Source organism: Somniosus microcephalus, chromosome 29 (assembly GCF_052327205.1).
Source record: "Somniosus microcephalus isolate GS21.2 chromosome 29, FLI_Smic_1.0, whole genome shotgun sequence".
NCBI classification, from domain to species: Eukaryota; Metazoa; Chordata; class Chondrichthyes; order Squaliformes; family Somniosidae; genus Somniosus; species Somniosus microcephalus.
The window spans coordinates 25,635,416-25,657,311 of NC_141015.1; the positions used below are offsets into that span (position 1 = coordinate 25,635,416).

The 21,896-nt window shown below is 47.4% G+C and overlaps 1 protein-coding gene across 1 annotated transcript in view; it reads left to right on the forward strand.

The window, feature by feature from the left end:
* caly (calcyon neuron-specific vesicular protein) overlaps positions 1-21,896 on the forward strand; it is a 58,468-nt gene that overhangs the window by 13,617 nt on the left and 22,955 nt on the right. The window contains exon 2 of the mRNA XM_085970420.1: positions 16,128-16,271. Within this exon, the coding sequence (XP_085826546.1) occupies positions 16,143-16,271 (129 nt within the window). The 5' untranslated portion in view covers positions 16,128-16,142. The remainder of the gene's footprint in view (positions 1-16,127; positions 16,272-21,896) is intronic.

Below are 21,896 nucleotides of genomic sequence, written 5' to 3' on the forward strand. Positions count from 1 at the left end.
AAGTGCTACTGCCTTCATGTTTTATTATTCAATCGCCTGGTTCCATTTTCAGTCACCTTGCTCCATTCTTCAACTCCACGAGAGTGCGAGAGCAGAGGTAGTAGTGTGTCTATTCTGCAGCCCGACCAATTTTAGGAGCATTCTCTCTTTCGCGTGTCCAATCAAATGTTGGTTTTGTTGTTAAAGGACTTACTGTTTAACAGCAGCATATTTTACTGCCAGCTGATATTACAGCGAAGACATTGTGCTAACCCTCTGCGCTCCCCTCGAAAAAGTGTTATTTTGTTTGTGCTCAGACTACTTCTAATTGGATTAAGGAGTGCAGGCTAAACAAGCATGGCCCTTAATTAATCAGCAAAACAATCTGAATTGAGGCAAGGGATAAAAGCAAATGCTACAAGGCCTACAGGGAGAAAGATAAATGTAAACACTGGAGCCAATATTTGAATCTTCAAAAAAAACACAATAAAAAGAGAGTAGTCAGAGGGGGAAAGAGGAGCCAAGAAATGAGCAAAGCTGCAGATATAAACACAACTGTAAGCAATTCCTTCAAAGAAAGAAAGACTTGCATTTCTATAGCGCCTTTCACGACCACCGGACGTCTCAAAGCGCTTTACAGCCAATGAAGGGCTTTTGAAGTGGAGTCACTGTTGTAATGTGGGAAAACAATAAGAGGAAAGTAGGAGAAGAAGTGAGATTCCTAAAGGATGCATAACTGAGGATGAACATTGTGGTAAACCACTGTTATAGTTATCACTGTATATTGTTCTCACTGTTCTCACTGTCACATCACTACACGAGGTCGCCTCTTGTCGCACTGTTATACCTGGGCTGACCACCTCCGACTCCGCCCATTACCTGCCCAGGTATAAAGGTAGCTGACTGGCTAGTATTCCTCCCTGTTGGATCGGATCACCCACGAGGGTGGGCTCTGTTATTTAGCCAATAAAAACCTTCAGTTACGTTCTTAACTCGTCGCCTTTTATTGGACTAATTGATAGGCATATCAATTTTATTGGCTAAATTTTAAAGATGTCTGATAATGAACAGCAACAGCAAGGAGCTCACCCAGCAGCACAGCAACAGCAGCCTCCAGACAACGGGCCACACCAGCCGGCTTGGCTGCAAGCCTTGAAACCACCATACCTGGATCTAAACCCACAGGCACCAAACTCAGCCAACGACTTCAAACACTGGCTGGACTGCTTCGAATCGTACCTGGAGGAAGCCGTCGTCCCTCAGAGATCCAAACTAAGAGTCCTGAAAGCCCAAGCGAGCCCGAGAGTATATACACTCATCCAGGACATGACTACGTACGACGACGCCATCAACCTACTGAAACAGCAGTACCGGAGCCCGGTAAACTACATGTACACTAGGCATCTCTTAAGATCTCGCCAGCAACAGCCAGGAGAATCGATAGCTGAATTTTCACGAGCGCTGAGACAACTCGGCAGGAACTGTGACTTTAAAGCGGTGACGGCTACTGCGAACATGGAAGACAATGTCCGCGACGCCTTGGTGAGAGGCCTACGTTCCGACGACACACGGCAAAGACTGCTTGAAGCTAAGGACATAGACCTGGACAAGGCCGAAGCCCTCGCCCTCACCCTAGAGGCCACCCAGCAAGACCAGGAAGCGTTTGCCAGGTACTATTCGCGACCCTGGGACTCGGGCCCGACCCCCACCCCACCACCCTTCACAGCGCTGCCCCCGGGACCTACCTCAGCGTCTGCATCACGGATCCGACCGGGCCCGCTAGCCCCGGTACCGGCCCCGACATCAGGCAACCCCGATCGGGCCGCTGGCTGCTTCTTTTGCGGCCAGGAGAAGCATCCGAGGTCGCGCTGCCCAGCCAAAAACTCGACCTGCAAAACCTGCCTCAAGAAAGGCCACTTCTCCAAGGCCTGCAGAAGCAAATCCTCAGAAGCCAGCAGTGCCTCATGCGAACCCTGGGGGCGGCCATCTTTGTGCGGGGCAGCCGAAGCCTGCAGAGCCTCATGGGAAAACCAGGGGCGGCCATCTTTGTGCGGGGCAGCCGAAGCCTGCAGAGCCTCATGGGAAAACCAGGGGCGGCCATCTTTGTGCGGGGCAGCCGAAGCCTGCAGAGCCTCATGGGAACAGCAGGGGCGGCCATCTTTGTGCGGGGCAAACGATTTAAACAGAGCCTCATGTGAACTACGGGGGCCGCCATCTTCGCCGCCATCTTGTCATGACAACGACGCGCTCATCTACACCCTAGCTTCCGTGACCCTGGATCAAGCCCGCCCGCACCACCTGGCCAGCTCAATGATGGACATCAAAGTCAACGGCCACGCCACGACCTGCCTGTTCGACAGCGGAAGCACGGAGAGCTTCATCCACCCAGACACGGTGAGCCACTACTCCCTCCCCGTCCTGCCAACGCGCAGCCGCATCTCGATGGCATCGAGGTCGCACGCCACAGACATCAGCGGCTACTGTGTCGTGACATTGTCGGTTAAAGGGACAGAGTATAAAAATTTTAAACTCCTCGTACTCCCCCAGCTGTGCGCTGCCGTCATACTAGGGCTGGACTTCCAATCCCACCTCCAAAGTGTAACCCTAGCATACGGTGGACCCCTCCCCCCACTCACAGTCGACAACCAGCGAAAGTTAAACCGCCCACCGCGTAACACCTGCAGCCTATCCACCCTCAAGGTACCGCCACCTTCCCTGTTCGCTAACCTCACCCCCGACTGCAAACCTGTCGCTACTAAGAGCAGGCGGTACAGCGCTGGGGACAGAGCCTTCATTAGCTCTGAGGTGCAGCGACTCCTGAAAGAGGGCATTATTGAGGGGAGCAGCAGCCCCTGGCGTGCCCAGGTGGTGGTAGTCAAGACCGGCGACAAAAATCGCCTGGTTATCGACTACAGCCAGACCATAAACAGATACACCCAGCTGGACGCATACCCCCTCCCCCGCATATCGGACATGGTCAATGAGATTGCACAATACCGCGTATTCTCGACCATCGACCTCAAGTCGGCCTACCACCAACTCCCCATCAGCCCGGAGGACAGCCAGTACACCGCCTTCGAGGCGAATGGCCGCCTCTACCAATTCCTTAGGGTCCCCTTTGGTGTCACCAACGGGGTCTCGGTTTTCCAACGGGAGATGGACCGGATGGTTGACCAGAACGGACTACAGGCCACTTTCCCCTATCTCGATAACGTCACCATCTGCGGCCGCAACCGGCAGGACCATGACGTGAATCTGGAGAAATTCCTCCGTACGGCCCAACGGCTGAACCTCACCTACAATAAGGAGAAATGCGTGTTTAACACAGCGCGCCTTGCCATCCTTGGCTGTGTAGTAGAGAACGGAGTCATCGGCCCCGACCCCGAAAGAATGCGCCCCCTCATGGAGCTACCCCTCCCCCACTGTCCAAAAGCACTTAGGAGAACCCTGGGGCTTTTCGCCTACTATGCCCAATGGGTACCCAATTATGCGGACAAAGCCAGACCCCTCCTGAAAACCACATCCTTCCCCCTCATGGAAGAGGCGTGCGCGGCCTTCTCCCTCATTAAGGGAGACATAGCCAAGGCCACAATGCACGCAGTGGATGAGTCAATCCCCTTCCAAGTGGAGAGCGATGCATCCGACTTCGCCCTAGCCGCTACCCTTAACCAGGAGGGTAGGCCGGTAGCCTTCTTCTCAAGGACCCTACAGGGCCCCGAGACCCGACACTCGTCGGTCGAGAAGGAAGCCCAGGCAATTGTGGAGGCAGTACGGCGCTGGAGGCATTACTTGGCAGGCAAACGATTTACCCTCCTCACCGACCAACGCTCGGTTGCCTTCATGTTTAATAACAAGCTGAGGGGCAAGATCAAGAACGACAAAATCTTGAGGTGGAGAATCGAGCTTTCCACCTATGATTATGAGATCTTGTACCGGCCCGGTAAACTGAACGACCCCCCTGATGCTCTTTCACGCATTACATGCGCCAGCGCGCAAAGTGATAGACTTCAGACCCTCCACAATGACCTCTGCCACCCCGGAGTCACCAGACTCTACCATTTCATTAAGGCCCGCAACCTGCCATACTCCATCGAGGAGGTCAGGACCATGACCAGGAACTGCCAGATCTGTGCTGAGTGAAAACCGCACTTCTATAAGCCGGACAGAGCAAGCCTGATCAAGGCCACCCGCCCCTTCGAGCGTCTGAGCATCGACTTCAAGGGGCCCCTACCGTCATCCGACCGTAATGTGTACTTCCTCAACATCGTTGATGAGTACTCCCGTTTCCCCTTTGCCTTCCCCTGCCCAGACATGACCAGTAACACGGTCATTAAATGCCTGAACAAACTCTTCGCCTTGTTCGGGTTCCCGAACTATATACATAGTGACCGGGGCGCCTCCTTCATGAGCGAGGAACTCCGTCAGTTCCTATTGGAGAGGGGTATTGCAGCAAGCAGGACCACCAGCTACAACCCCCGAGGGAACGGCCAGGTGGAAAGAGAGAACGCGACGGTATGGAAGGCCACCCTCTTAGCCTTAAAGTCTAAGGGCCTCCCAACCTCCCGCTGGCAAGAGGTCCTCCCGATTGCGCTGCACTCCATCCGGTCACTACTTTGCACTGCCATTAACACCACCCCCCATGCTCGAATGTTTGTCTTCCCCAGGAAGTCGACTACGGGAACCACCCTACCAACCTGGCTGACCTCTCCGGGACCCGTCTTGCTGCGAAAGCACGTGAGGGCCCATAAAACGGACCCCCTGGTCGAGAAGGTGAACCTCCTGCACGCCAACCCCCAGTACGCCTATGTGGCTTACCCAGACGGACGGGAGGACACTGTCTCCTTACGAGACCTCGCACCCTCACCCCCCCCTCCCAACCCCCCGAGTCCAGCCGAGGTAGACGGCATGCCGGAACCCCACGAGCCTTTGCCGACTACGCAGACACCAGCTTTAACACCGGATAATGTAACACCGCCGCTGCGACGATCGGAGAGGCTAATGAAGCCTCCGGACAGACTGACATACCAGAGCTGGTAATACACTTCACCCCGCCGGACTCTAATCTAAACAAGGGGTGAATGTGGTAAACCACTGTTATAGTTATCACTGTATATTGTTCTCACTGTTCTCACTGTCACATCACTACACGAGGTCGCCTCTTGTCGCACTGTTATACCTGGGCTGACCACCTCCGACTCCGCCCATTACCTGCCCAGGTATAAAGGTAGCTGACTGGCTAGTATTCCTCCCTGTTGGATCGGATCACCCACGAGGGTGGGCTCTGTTATTTAGCCAATAAAAACCTTCAGTTACGTTCTTAACTCGTCGCCTTTTATTGGACTAATTGATAGGCATATCAAACATAAAATAGTTAATACACCAAACGACACCCATATCCCAGGGACGAATGAAAAAAAAGATTACTTCCGCCAAGCAGTCATCAAGAAAAATGTGAGCAAAATGTCATCGCTAATTAGAGTTAATCCAAATAAATGAGACGGAGGTAACAGGCAGACTAAAAGGGCTAAAAAAAAATATTAACCCACAGGGATGGATGGCAATTATCCCCAAGTATTAGGAGGGACAAGAGATGAGATTTGTGAAATGCTAAAAGTCTTTTATGAGGGAGTCAGTGAATACTGGAGAGGTTTACTAGATTAGAAACAAGCTAACATGGTAGCCTTTTTTTGAGGAAAGTTGATAAAACAGACCTGGACTACTGCAGCTCCATCAGTCTCACAACAATGGCCTGGATTTTACTCTCAGCAGGGGGAGGAACAGCTTTCGCTGATCACCTTGCAAACAACTGCCCGCACACTTTCAGCAGGCTTGTCAGCGAGGATTTCCGCGAATCGGGGGTCTGATCCAGCGCGGCGCCCGCTACAGGGGGATCTGTGACGTCTGTGAACAGGGCAAGCAACAACGAGGCTCTCCAACCAATCAGACTGAAGAATCCGCGCTGAGCCACACAGTCTAAACCAGGAAGTAAAAAACAGGAAATATAAATTACATTTAAATCATGAACAGGAAGCAAAATAAAGATTGGGAAATACGGATGAGATTAAGGGAGAGAGATAAAAGAGACAAACAGAAAAAGTATATTTTTAAAATTTTAATTATTTTTTAAAAATCTGCAACATTAATTTTCTTCTGAGGGAATGAGACTCCACACTCCAGAGAGGTTGTTCAGCAGTAATTATCACTTGTTATGCCGTTAAAAACTCACTTACTCCTAAACGTACCAACCCTAACTTTTTCAGACGTTTTTAGTGCAGAATTAGTGGGTAATTACCCCCATGTTCAAGCCATTACAGTGATTTCAGTGCCATGTCTATCAGCGAGGACTGCAACAGCGCACCGTGTGGAGGAGCAGGGTATCTCTGACAGCAACTTCTGGATTTCCGCGTTTAACTGCGCAGGTTCAGATGTCAGAAGTTGCGATCAGATTTGCCCTGTAATAACAGCGAGCGCTAACAGCCTCATGGTTATTATTACCACAAAAGCCGGGCCAATACTGGCAAAAATAATAGAATGGATTATCAGGAGTAAACTTGGGGATTACCTGTTTGATATTAACCTAATAAACAGCAGCCAATTTGGATTTAGAAGGGCAAAATTCTTCCTGACCCAACCTGCTTACATTTTTGAGGAAGTGACATCTCAAGTGGGTAGTAGAAGGCTCTACAATGTAATGGACATGAACTTCCAAAATCCTTATGATAAAGCACACATGAAAGGCTGAAAATTATTCTTAAAACACAGGTAAGGAATTGGCTGAAGAATAGGAAAAGCGATAGATGCTTGTTAGGAGAATTATGAGAAGATCATACCAAACTAGGTGGCCAGTTGAATTTGAGGAGGCAGCCAGGAACCTATGAAATTAGTTAGACAAAATATTTAAGTGGCAGATTTAATTTAATATGAACAAGTATAAGGTACTGCATGAGGAGGAAAAAAATAGTAACATGTACTCCGTGAATTTTGTATGGATGCTGTTGAAAGAGGTCTGGGGGTATTAATAAACTCAGAACTTGGCATGTCTGATCACTGCAGATCTTCCAACCAAGAAAAAAAGGACGCTCAACTATAGAGCTAAAAGGTGGGAGTAGAAGGAAGTGCTTCAATCAGATCGCAGCCTAAGAAATGTTCCCCTTTAAGCTGTGCACTGGCGCAGCGCTCTGGAGATCCCCGCGCAGCCGACTCACCAATGGGGAAAAGCCCTCACGTGCGCGGTATTTTGAGGGGGTCGCCCAACCCCTTAAAGGGGCCACGCACCCGAAAAACAAATTAAAGGGAACATTGACCTTAAGGACTGTGTCCAGTTCTGAACAGCAAAAACAAGAGACTTTAATTTCTGTTGGTGAAGTAGAGAAGAGCATTAAACAGATCGTTAGCATCGGAGGACTACGTTACAAAGGAAAGGCTGGAGAAACCTGGGATCTTCAATCTTGAAAGCAGGTGGCTGAGAGTGCATCTCATTGAGGCATGTAACATATGCACATTACAGAAAAAGTAAATCTGAAACACTTCAAATTAAATCATTATAGTAGTACAAGGGACCGGGACAAAATTCGGTTGCTTTGCGCCTCCTGTTAGCGAACGGGGCGCAAAGCAACTAGCACCCGGGCACGGCGCCGCTAACGCCTCCCACTCTTTTGCCGGCACCCCGATCGCTGGTGGCCCAGCTGGGCCCTGGGTCACCCTGCGCAAGGCCCCTCCATTTTAATAAAGGGAGGAAGGCCTACAGTACCGCGGCACGACGTGCCGCAGCGCACGTAGCTGTGCGATATTCACCGGTAGCACCCCAAGAGGGAGGGGGAGCGCTTCCAGCAGCTTGAAATTCTGGCGCGGGGATGCTAAGTATTTCGGGCCGCTAAACCCGGCAAAGTTAGCGCCCCGGCGAAGTTAGCGCCCCAAAGGGGGCGCAACCAAATTTTCCCCCCATGAGTTTAAATGAGTGACAAGCAAATTTAGGATAGATGAGAAAGATCTTCCTCACACAGAGTGAATAACACGTGGAATAAGTTTCTTGAATCATTTAAGAAACACTCGGATGCGATGAATGGGGAACTGTACATACTTTCAGAAATGACAAGCCACAATGGAATACTTTCCTCATCCATGTCAACCTTGTGATCTGTTTTTATAATCTATTGCTCTCTGATGAGCATCCTCTGTTATAATGCATTGGCAACCACTAAGAATGGTGACTATCATTTTGCTGGATACAATTAAAATATAGTTTAACTCTCTTAGTACTGAATTGCTCTTTTCAGTGTTTTCAAATGTGCCAATATATTTCATTGCATGTTGTGTAAATTTCAGACAGAATTATAAATGGTGGGAGTGATACAGCAGTAATTTAATTGAAGGGTTCAGGAAGTATTTATTTCACAAGTAAAGTTTGAGTGCTTCACAAATGTAATCGTAACTGCAATATTTAATTACAATCCCTCACTTTTGACCATTTATCATATATTTATCAGCAAATTACCTGCTGTATTGCCCACAATCAGTTGATGAATGCAAGGGTTGTTTTTATCTAGGCAGTATGGTGGTGGAGTTAGGAGAGACTTCAGAAATGTGCTCCACAGAACCATCTAGTGGCCAGAGCAAGCAACGACATTATGACTGTTGACATAAAAAAGTTGAATGGGGAAATGTTGACATAGCAATTTACAATGGCAAATACTGTCACCAATGCATGACTAAAAATCTTGACAACAGGAAGTAAGGTTTAAGGCTATGTATTTGACCCCAAGATCAGCTTCCGACCACATTTCTGCGCCATCGCTAAGACCGCCTGCTTCCACCTTCGCCACATCGCTCGTCTCCACCCCTTCCTCAGCTCATCCGCTGCTGAAATCCTCATCCATGCCTTTGTTACCTCTAGACTTGACTATTCCAATACACTCCTGGCCGGCCTTCCATCTTCCACCCTCCATAAACTTAAGGTCATCCAAAACTCTGCTGCCTGTATCTTAACTCGCACCAAGTCTCATTCGCCCTTCACCCCTGTGCTCGCTGACCTACATAGGCTCCCGGTCGAGCAACGTCTCGGTTTTAAAATTCTCATCCTTGTTTTCAAAATTCTCCATGGGCTCACCCCTCCCTATCTCTGTAATCTCTTCCAGCCCTCCGAGATATCTGCACTCCTCCAATTCTGGCCTCTAGCGCATCCCTGATTTTAATTGCTCCGCTATTGGTGGCCGTGCCTTCAGCTGCCTAGACCTTAAGCTGTGGAACTCCTTCCCTAAACCTCTCTGTCTCTCTCTCCTCCTTTGAGACGCTCCTTAAAACCTACCTCTCTGCCCTAATACCTCCTTATGTGGCTCGGTGTCAAATTTTGTTTGATAACGCTCCTGTGAAGCGCCTTGGGACATTTTACTACATTAAAGGCGCTATATAAATGCAAGTTGTTGTTGTTGTAGATCAGCTCAGCAAGACAAACTATATGGCGGCAATCAGCAATTTTCAATGATCAAATACAAGTAACATGGCAATAAGTACAAAAGATGGATATTATCCAAATCCTACGTCAAGCAAGTGACCATGTGTTGAGGCTATCTAATCCTTTGTTCTCTGCCCTCCCCCTTGAGGCAGTTCTTTATATAACCTCAAGTCCATGTGACATCCACATGACCATGACTTGATCCACCCTCAGCCAATCAGTGGCACTGCAGCAAATTTTACCCATATATGGACGTGCCTCCATTTTGTTTCTCCCTGATCTTTTCAGCAGTCACAAATTATTTAGTTTTGGTCTCAATTACCTGAAGTAAAAACAATAAATTTGCTTCAGTAATGTAATTGGTGGCACCGTGATACCACTGTATCAGTGACTAAGTCACTCAGCACTTCTCTGTCTGTGAACATGGCCGAATGACTTCAAAGATACTTTCCCATGTTGACAGCTCCTTTAAGACCAACCTACTTACAGTTAATTAGAGAGAAGTTTGGTAGAAAAACCCTACTTTTTATAGCAGAAAGTCTGAGGAGGAATGTCCAGGGGTTGGCTGGCTCCAGAGAGGGTTTCCAGGGGTGGGCACTTGTTGTCCCACCCCTCTGCCCTGTTATTTCTCATGGAGCTACTCCAGGAGACAAGGCCCACTCCCCAACAGTGTCATTGAAATCGTCAATTGAAATTTTCCTCAGACAAATATTTTCTTCCGTAAAGTGGCTCAGTGGGTAGCACTCCCGCCTCTGAGCCTAGAAGGTTGTGGGTTCAGATCCTCTGCCAGAGACTTGAGCACAAAAATCTAGGCTGACACTCCCAGTGCAGTGCTGAGGGAGTGCTGCACTGTTGGAGGTGCTGTCTTTTGGATAAGATGTCAAACCGAGGCCCCGTCTGCTCTCTCAGGTGGATGTAAAAGATCCCATGGAACTATTTTGAAGAAGAGCAGGGGAGTTATCGCCGGTGTCCTGGCCAATATTTATCCCTCAATCAACATCACAAAAACAGACTAACTGGTCATTATCACCTTGCTGTTTGTGGGAGCTTGCTGTGCGCAAATTGGCGGCTGCATTTCCTACATTACAACAGTGACTCCACTTCAAAAAGTACTTCATTGGCTGTAAAGCGCTTAGGGACATCCTGAGGTGGTGTAAGGCGCTATATAAATGCAAGTCTTTCTTTTTTTCTTTCTATAAAAGGGGAACCAAAAGTGCTCCCCTTAGACTTTCCTTCCCCTTTAAGACAGATCGACTGCCTCCATGAAAGATTTACTGGTCCTATATTTTCTCAAAATGTAAATTGCAAGTTGTTAAATCAGAATGTGTTTTTGCCTAACTTCTTGCCTCTGATCAGGTGGCCACTGGGATGGAGCAGCATCATTGCTCATCTCACGTGGCACTGTTAAAACATTCTGAGGCAGCATTAGCCATTTTCAGAAATGTAAACAAGTAGATTATATAGATATCTGGAAACTCTTTATTATCCGGCACCGACGGGACCGGCGTGGTGCCGGTTTATCAAAAAGTCCGGATTACAGAGAGGTATAGTAAAAGGTACGAGAGCTCCGTACATAGCAACAAATCCAGGCTTCCCTGTTGCTTAGCAACATATGCAGGAACTCCGGCCACAGACCAAGCGTCCCTGTTGCTTAGCAACAAGTGCACGAACCCCAGTTACACAGCCACAGATCCAGGAACTGCCACTAATATGAAGTAAAACTTACCTGAACCTACTCCTGAATTTTGCCAGTTAACAGAGATTTCCGGTTATTTAGGTGCCGGTAAATCGAGAGTTTCCTGTACATGTATATAAATAATCTCCTTGTTTGCACATATAGTGCACGGAGGCACTCATTGCTTTTATACTTATATCTGCACCGGTTGAAAAGCAAAAAACAATCACATCAAGAACATCACTGGCCATGTAGTCTTCTTTCGTACGGCAGCTTGAAAAGCAACATTAAATGTCGATGACCAAGCTGGTCCTTCACTATCTGGACTCTGGTGATACGGAGTGATTAGAAGCTATTACTCCACGATCTTAGCGAGCAATGACTCACAAGAAGCTCCATGGTTCGGGCGGTATCTCCACAGTGACACTGTAGAACTTTCTCTTACATAGAAACATAGAAGATAGGAGCAGGAGTAGGCCATTCGGCCCCTCTAGCCTGCTCCGCCATTCAATGAGATCATGGCTGATCATCCAAATTCAGTACCCTGTCCTTGCCTTCTCCCCATATCCCTTGATCCCTTTAGCCTTAAGAAATATATCTAACTCCTTCTTGAATATATTTAATGAATTGGCCTCAACTGCCTTCTGTGGTAGAGAATTCCACAGGTTCACCACTCTCTGGGTGAAGAAATTCCTCCTCGTCTCTGTCCTAAATGGCTTACTCCTTATCCTTAGACCCCTCTTACTACTGTTCGGACCTCGAGAATTACGAATTAGCTTAACAATGACAGACAAGGATGCGATCAATAAAATTGGTCTCTTAATCAGACTATAGTTCAAAATTCAAGTATACATAGAAGCACCTTGGGCAATAAATTCAAAGAACTCCCAGCAATAAATATGCCGGCAACTTATCAATTCAAAGTATATAAACATGTCCCTTTAATGATTCAATTGTACATAAAAGTACCCCCTTTAACAATATCTAAGCCCATGTACAATTTTCATACATACTCCTTCATTTCTGGGTGATCGGTCAAAGGAAACTTTAAGTCGAAACATAAACTGGCCGGCTTTCTCACTTCAATCTTCCTCCTGCTTTGTCTTCTCTGTTCTTTCTCTTGTCTCTGAAAACTCCCCCCACTGGGTTATAAGGCCTCGTTGATCGTAAGTTACTCTCTGCCTCCCTTGGATAGGTCAGTTCCACTCCAAACCTTCCCTCATTGGAGTTCCATCTGCATGACACATTCCTGTTCCTGTGAGATGTATGTTCTCCCCTTCTTTTCCAGGTGGCCTCTCAAACAAAGAACACACGCTGACCACCATTTTGTGTCTTCACAAACAAAGAACACCTGCTGATTTCTTACATTTTAAATCCGTCCGTTATCATCTTACCATTCATTCACAATTTCGATCTCCACACAGTAGCAGCGGTTTTATTACAGTTTTTAGAATCTTACAACACGTCGGGCCGCCCTTCACCTTCCATTCACGTAGCAGGTGGTAGCAGCGCCCACACGAAGTTCTGATGCGATTCGCAGTGACCCATATTTTATGTGGCGCGGTGAAGCCGGTTGTTGATCTGCAGGGTCGGTGATCCCGCTCCTGATTCTTGAACCCGCTGGTCTCCCACATCCTCCGCCACTTGTCTTTAGGCAAGAGTTCCGAGGTTTTGAGAGGTTCGGCATGCTAATCAGAAGAGGTTGCTGGACTTAATTTGCTGCATCTCGGGGGCTTCTGGAGATCCTCGTTAATTGGCAAATCTGAGTTTGCTGGGGCGTGGTTGTATTCACTGATTAATGCTGCTTCTCTTCCGAGAGGTGGTGGCAAGATATGTTTGAGGGCAGAGAGCCAGACTGTCGGTGTTGGTTCCAGCACTCCTGTGATGATTCAACTGCAAGTCCACAAGATGTATCTGTGCCCTTCCTGCCCATGCTGGTGTGGAATATTCAGCTACTAAAAAAATCAAGGAGCGAGGTGGCTGTCCGCAAGGTTTGAGCATCTTCTCCTCAACTGGTCCCAGCTAATCTGTGGATTAAGTTGATCCTAGTCTTTATCTTAGCTGTGGCTTTCATCAGATGTTGATGCCATCACCCCTGTGCTCGCTGACCTACATTGGCTCCCGGTTAAGCAGCGCCTCGATTTCAAAATTCTCCCCCTTGTTTTCAAATCCCTCCATGGCCTCGCTCCTCCTGTAATCTCCTCAGCCCGACAACTCCACCCCCGCCCCCCCCCCCCCCGCCCAGAGATATCTGCGCTCCTCTAATTCTGCCCTCTTGAGCGTCCCTGATTATAATCTCAACCATTGGCGGCCGTGCCTTCTGTTGCCTGGGCCCTAAGCTCTGGAATTCCCTGCCTAAACCTCTCCACCTCGCTACCTCTCTTTCCTCCTTTAATACGCTCCTTAAAACCTACCTCTTTGACCAAGCTTTTGGCCACATGCCCTAATTTCTCCTTATGTGGCTCGGTGTCAAATTTGTTCTCTTTTAGTACTCCTGTGCAGCGCCTTGGGACGTTTTACTATGTTAAAGGCACTAGATAAATACAAGTTGTTGTTGTTGTATGTATGCGTGACTTCAATCTAGAACCACTCCAAGGTAATTTGGGATGCCCTTGAGCCTGAGTTCAGCACCAGAGAAAGGAACAGTCAGACACTTCTGCATGTTGGTTGCTCGACTGCAATGCAGAGACAAGGGTTTTCTGAGGATCAGATGAAGCTGCCACAGCTTATAATAGTAACATGTATTAGTCTGTAAGAATAAAGGTGTAATATTGACCCTCCTATACAGTCACACAATTGATTACTCATGTTACAACATGATTGGGCAAGGCTGCACAGTTAGTACTTTTCCCCTGGGATCTGGTTTTGAACCTAATGCAAACTGATGGGATACAAGTACCAGCATTTGTTTGACTGCCTATAGAGGTCCTATATGGAATGACTTTGGACAACCTGAACCCTGTTGCTCGTGAGCATGAGCTGCTCATATTTAGCACAAACTGGAACCAAAATTGGTGAATACATTTAGAGAGGGAACAAGGAAAGCTGATGTGAACCTTCACACTGGAGCGACTGTGGATTTTGTTACGAGACTCAAGTCTAGAGGTAGAGAAGAGGCAACTTTACATCTAACTATGTTGTACTTTGCAGTACACTGGGTGCAGAATGTAGACAGCATTGAGGGGAGATTGAGTAGATTGGGTCTGTACTCTCTGGAGTTTAGAAGAATGTGAGGTGCTCTCATTGAAACATATAAGATTCTGAGGGGGATTGACAGGGTAGATGATGAGAGGTTGTTTCCCCTGGCTGGAGAGTCTAGAACTAGGGGGCATAGTCTCAGGATAAGAGGTCGAACATTTAAGACTGAGATGAGGAGAAATTTCTTCACTCAGAGGGTTGTGAATCTCTGGAATTCTCTACCGCAGAGGGCTGTGTATGCTGAGTCGTTGAGTACATTCAAGGTTGAGATAGATAGATTTTCGGACTCTAGGGGAATCAAGGGATATGGGGATAGGACAGGAAGGTGGAGTTGAGGTAGAAGATCAGCCATGATCTTACTAAATGGTGGAGTAGGCTCGATGGGCCGTATGGCCTACTCCTGCTCCTAATTACATAGGATTACATAGGATATACGGCACAGAAACAGGCCATTCAGCCCAACCAGTCCATGCCGGCCTTTATGCTCCACTCGAGCCTCCTCTCGTCTTTCCTCATCTAACTCTGTCAACATAACCCTCTATTCCCTTCTCCCTCATATGCTTATCTAGCCTCCCCTTAAATGCATCTATGCCATTTGCCTCAACTACTCCCTGTGGTAGCGAGTTCCACATTCTCACCACTCTCTGGGTAAAGAAGTTTCTTCTGAATTCTTATTTGATTTCTTGGTGGACTATCTTATATTGTTTGCCTCTGGTTTTGCTCTTCCTCTAGTTTTGCTCTTCCCCACAAGTGGAAACACTCTCTCTGTATCCACTCTATCAAAACCTTTCATAATTTTAAAGACCTCAATTAGGTCACCCCTCAGCCTTCTTTTTTCAAGCAAAAAGAGACCCAGCCTGTTTATCCTTTCCTGATAGGTATACCCTCGCATTTCTGGTATCATCCTTGTAAATCTTCTCTGCACCCTCTCCAGTGCCTCTATATCCTTTTTATAAGATGGTGACCAGAATTGTACGCAGTACTCCAAGTGTGGTCCTATTTTCTTATGTTCTTCTGTGAACAAAAACATGCTTACTGTGGCAAAGTCGCTTCCAAATCATGGCTTACTAACATTTAAGTAAAAAATGGACATAGTTAAAGACGAAGAGAGTGAAGGAGATAGTGTCTGCTCCGGAGATCCTACTCCAACATGGTGGGATTTAAGCAAAACATTAAGAGCCGGTTTCACTGACCCTGTGGAGAGAGAAACAGAGTTAACATTTCAGGTCGATGACCTTTCATCAGAACTGGAAAAATTTAGAGGTGTAACAGATTTTAAACGAGTACAAAAAATGATTTTGTATTACCTTTTGAATGATAAGTGTGTGCAATTAATGTGTGTTTGAACTAAGGGTTAAAATGGCGCCCTCTTCATTAGAAAATGTCTGGTCCACGCATATTTAATTGCACCTGGATTTCATATTTCCCGCATCCGCAGTATTTTGCCTGCAACCTCTTTAATGAATTAACAAGATCCCTTTATATTGTAGAACTGGGAACAGGCTCTTTAAATGTTAAGTTGGACATGGGCTAAATTTTAGGAAGTCTCTTTATCAGAAGTTCCTGTCATGAATCTTACCATTCATGTAGAAATGAAACATGAGATAACACTGGGCGGCCAGCTGGTGGCGCCGTCCAAGGAGTATAAATACTCGGGCGTGGGCCCAGCTTACTCAGGATGTTTTTGTAACCAGGAACTAGTGATGTAACTAGAAACTCATGGTTGTGAAACAGTTGATTAAAGCCTTGTTTTATACTCAAACCAAGTGCTTAGTAGTTTTCTTATGTCAGTTCCTGATTATCTTTTTTCCCCCCTTTTTTTAGTCGTTCCAATCAGACATGGTGAAGCCTGGGTGCAATCTCTCTGAGAAGACAGAGAAAGAGCACGGTGCAGACGATGGCTTTGACAACATCCCCTTGATCACCCCACTGGATGTTAATCAGCTTCAGCAGCCTATCCCCGAGAAGGTACATAGAAATACATTGCAACCGTGCATGGCTTTAATGAAGGGAGAGCACAGGGTGAGGATTGGGCTTCAGTCACACCATGGAACAGCAAGGCAGCTGTCACCCTGGCTGGTCGTCGCCTTTGAAATGGATAACTGTTCGAAAATGTTCACGTGTACACGAACGTAACAGTACAAGTTAAACCCAAATGAAATTTAGACTTAGTCGCGTGATTGCGTCAGCTTATCTTGATGTCGCACAGCAATATGATTTTTTAGACAGAATTACATCGACATAAAAACAAAGGCAGAGATTAGACGCTGGCTTCTGTGCCGTCGAGGTTAGGAAGTGTGGGTTCAAGTCAGTGGTTCAGAGTTCCCTATCTTGGCCTTGCTATCAGGGTGGGCTGCCTCGGTCATTTTTCTCACAGGGAACATAGCGGAAATTGGATGGCGAGTCTCCTCAGACACTCCCATGCATGTACTGGTGGCTGCTCAGGAGCAGAGCTCTAGAAGCAGACCATTTGTTTGGTCTCTTGTTTAGAGAATAGAATGTGTCATGGGACTGAAACAGAAGGGGAGAAAAAGGCACTTAATATGGCAAAGGCGCCTTCCAGCATGTATATAAAGATAATATTAAAAGCCCATAGTGACCATTAAAGGAGAAATCAATTACGCCATGGGATACTAACATACGAATGCTTAACGTGTTGATGTGAATTCATAAGAAATAGGAGCGGGAGTCGGCCATTCGGCCCCTCGAGCCTGCTCCGCCATTCAATAAGATCAGGGCTGATCTTTGACCTCAATTCCACTTTCCCGCCCGATTCCCATATCCCTCGATTCCCCTAGAGTCCAAAAATCTATCGATCTCTGCCTTGAATATACTCAACGACTCAGCATCCACAGCCCTTTGGGGCAGAGAATTCCAAAGATTCACAACCCTCTGAGTGAAGAAATTTCTCCTCATCTCGCTCTTAAATGGCCGACCCCTTATCCTGAGACTGTGACCCCTAGTTCTGCTATTTCAGTGGAGAGGCAAACTCAGTTATTTTAAACAAGTTAATGGGCGGCTCAGCAGGCCAATTAAGGGCCACCTGGCAACAGGTGACATCACAGATTGAAATTTCATCTGTCAAGACCTTTTGACAGATGAAATATCAGCATTTCACAGCTGTTTGAAGCTGTCAAACACTGCCAATCTGTACTCCAAGTTAATTCCTCCCTCTCAGGATGATTTAGAGATCTCCCCGGAACAGAAAGCAGAGGTTGCAGATTTTGACAGATCGCGGCCATTCTGCTTTCTGTGCCGGTGAGATGAGGGACTCCCGAGACCTGAAGGAAGGAAGGCTGTAAAGGTAAGTAGAACTTCTTTAAACACTTTAAACACACCAAACACACTTACCTCTGCACACATGCACCCATCACTCACCTGAACACCGGACATCTCGACCCCTCCAAGCCCTTCATCCCAACGGCCCGCCTCGCTAACTTGGCGTGGTTTCGAGCCGTCGGCAATCCCACATATCAACAATGAAAATAGGGATTAGGCTAAAAACTGCCTGTTAACTACCTGTTAACAGGCAGTTAATTGGCACTAATCCCCTTCCCGCCTCGGGGAGGCGGGTCCCAGCGCGGGTCGGGTACCCGCCTCCTTTGAAACTGGCATGGAGGCGGGTTGGGTGCGTGATGGGGTCGGGACCAACGATTTTGGGATTTTAAACCCCCCACACGCCTTCAATCCCGCCTCCACGGCCCAATGAAAATCCAGCCCAATGCCTCTGCTGAAATTGCAGAGGGAGTAGTTTCAGCTGAATGCATTAAGGCTGCACACAGTGGTGTAAATTCAGGCTCTACATAAATGGCTCTATCAGACAGAACAGTATGAGTTAAACCCGAATGAAATTAGGACTTTGTTTAAAGTAACGTGCTCGTTTCTCCTTATATTGATATCATGCCAGTTGATAACTAAAGACATCCCGGTGATTTATGTTAATCAATTGTGGATTGTAAATAATTTAGAATATAGAAAACATATTAATTAAAAACACCATAATAAAGAATCTGGCAGGTCTATGCTTCCCAATAGATAATACACATTAACAAAAAATTAATGGCAGATTATCGATTGACCTCCAACTCCTCTGCACCACATAAACACAGTTGGTTTCCAAATACATAGCTTCAGTCATTTCAGCTGCAGTATTTAATCCCCAGTAGTTATATATACAATGGGATTTTCTTTGGTTTAGGAGAATGGTTTTGATGCTCCTATCTATTAGGGTGGGAAGGAGCAATGTCAGAGCACGATGTCTGAGTGGGCTCAGTCATTTTGTCCCCCGCAATTTTTCATTTACACCAGTTGAAAATGTAAATTCTATGGGGAAAAATTTGGTTGGTTAGCGCCTCCCATTAGCGCCTCTGGGGGGCAACTTAGCGCCCGAGCGCGGCGATTTTAGCGCCACTCACGAAATTGACCTGTCGTTTTTGCACTAAACACTACCGCCACGATCTCCTGCACCCTCAGATCGTGACGTCATGCAAGCGTGCAACGCCCCGGTACCGCCCCGGACCGGAAATTGAGTCGCACCCCCTGCCCTTAGCACCTGCCGCTAGGAACGACAGGTAGAGGGGAACATTTTCAAGTCGGGAAGGGGCTGGGGGAGCGCTATTTAAAGGCGGGCGCTTCCTGCTTTTTTCTTGTCGGCAAAATGTTTGGTACACGCAGGTTGAGACGGAGAGAGACGTCTGGAGAGATTTAACGCTGTCCTAAGGAGTTTTGACCTTCAGCACCACTTTTGAGGTTCCTAAGTGCAGAGCTCTTTCCCTGGGCCTATCCATTAGTGCTTCCAACACAATTGCTTTCGAGGTCTCTCCAGGCTGAGATTCAAGGCTGCAATGAGCAGGGTGTGGCTGGCCAGCAAGATGGCCCCTCCCCTTTAAGAACTGGACGGCACCAGTCTGTCTGGCTTCCATGGTAACTGCCATCGCCTGAGCTTCGGTAGCGTTCTGAGGTAGCGCCTCGCTCCCCGACGTTAACGCCTTAAGAGAGGTGTGTAGTGCCTGATTTAGCGCTCGAATCACCTCCAGGGGCGATAGAGGCGAATTTTGCGCTAAACTTTGCGCCCGGCCGATATTAGCGCCCCAAAATGGGCGATACCCAATTTTTCCCCCTATGTATACAGATCAGATACTTACAGGAATATTTTCCCTCCAATCTTTCTCCTGAAGGCACTGACCTACAGTACAATTCTGTGGGTGCAAATGGCCCTTTGGTCCTTTGCTGAAGTGACCGTTCTTCATGTGCGGGCCGAGTCGGCGAGTATCGGTCGGCGATTTAACCCTTGGGAGGCAGCACTATCAAAGCAAAACCGATTCCTGTCCTTGCCCTCTATCCAAAATATACACAACAGGGGTCAGTTAATAGCGATGAGGAGTAGAAACCTTGTCTGATTTCCCCCACCCCCTGGTCCCGCCCAGAGTCACTGAGGCCAATTGTAGTGCTGCTATTGCTACCCGGGCTGAGATAACAACGCAGACCAGAGATTGAACCTGGAATCTTCCTGATCCATACGGCTCAGTACTACATCACCTACTGCAGTTCAACACCAAGCTGTTAAGGAGCTGCAGAAAAAAAAAAATTTGCGTGCATCTGAGAAACTGTGAAATATAAATAATGAATGGTGTCAACATTTATTTCGAAAGAATTTGCAGTTTAAAATAGACCTTTCGGTGCTGCAGTTCCAGTCACATGATGCCATTGACAGTATCCTCAGCAGACACTGGGCCCAATGGGGAGAGCGAGCTGAATTAAACAGGCTCCACTGACGCTGAACGATTTCTGGTTAAGGACGGTATCTGTGCTGATGGTAACGCAGCTCCTCCACACTGTCAAACTCACTCGACTCCACTTTTACAAGACCTGGTTGCGAAAAGACAATCGCATATGCTGATCAAAATCAGTTTTAACAGGGAAAAAAAATATCTAATTTAGTGCATGGCCCCCACTCCCAATTTAGTCAGGGTGCCTTGATTTTCGCCTAACCTGCTTCCTGATGATCTCATCAACGCTCGCTATTTCAACAGAATTTATTTAAAAAAAAATTCAACCAAGAACCAGACAAAAGGCCGCTAAAGTGAAATATAATTGTTGGTAAATATTTAAATTAAAAAAGGATCCTGGTGCTGATACTAGTGGGTAGAAATTGGTGTGCGTTGCAGCGTTTGTTTGGGTGTAAAGTGGGTGCAAAGCACACCAATTTAGCAGTGGGGCAGCCTGTGCCAATCTGCGCAGGTGTTGGTCCCATTGTTAAATTCGCAGGGCCCAGTTTTTTAGGCGCCTGCCAAGCTGAATACGTTATCGAGGGGACTAACGCCTGTTGAAGGACCCCATCTTAAAATTATCGGTGAGTGGGGCAGAAATGCTCGCCTATTAAGGCGTTGCGATCGCGCCCCCCACCCCCTGTACCCCACGTCAAACCCCCTCCCAGGACATACCCGAGGGCCACTGACAGCGAGACAGGCAGCCCTAAATTATTTTTTCTCATCGGGCGAGCTGCCTTGGGAGGCGTGACCAGTGTAACCCGAGGACCAATTTTTATGGATCCTCGGGCCTCTTGGTTTTGGGTGCGTGCTGCTCACACAGTGCCGAGCCTGGGCCCCAAAACGCCCCAGGCGAATTTCTGGCCCCTAGCTGTTTACATGAATAATTCTGTTCACTGAAATCGAACTTGGTTTCTAAATGCCAATTCCTTTGACTGTCATGAAGAATATATTAAAATGAACTCTGAACGTTCCCCACATAGTGCAGCTGTAAAGCACTTCGAGACAAACCCAGAATGACAATGACCCCATTGCCAGCGACCCTATTGTCAATGACCCCACTGCCAATGACCCCATTGCCAATGACCCCATTGCCAATGACCCCATTGCCAATGACCCCATTGCCAATGATCCCATTGCCAATGACCCCATTGCCAATGACCCTATTGCCAATGACCTCATTACCAATGACCCCATTGCCAATGACCCTATTGCCAACGACCCTATTGCCAATGATCCCATTGCCAATGACCCCATTGCCAATGACCCCATTGCCAACGACCCCATTGCCAATGACCCCATTGCAATGACCCCATTACCAATGACCCCATTGCCAACGACCCCATTGCCAATGACCCCATTGCAATGACCCCATTACCAATGACCCCATTGCAATGACCCCATTACCAATGACCCCATTGCCAATGATCCCATTGCCAACGACATCTTTGCCAATGACCCTATTGCCAATGACCCTATTGCCAATGACCCCATTGCCAATGACTCCATTGCCAGGCACTAAGCTAGGTTTGGGGGACATTGGGTTAGACATGCACTCCAGAGCAAGAGTGGGCAGTGAGCGGAGGGTGGTATAAGGGTTTGAAAAACCACAGTCATCTGTTTTCTATCTGTGTGGGTGAATTTACAATGAATGGATTTAGCAGATACAACCTCCCCCAGCACAATCTCCATTGCACCAACCATAATTCAGCTTTAGAAAATATTGACATGTTACACTCAATATATACTTTCAGCACTAGCAGTTCCAACCTTAGTATAATCTGCTATTTACACTGAATCTTAGATCAGGTGATGCAGGACCATT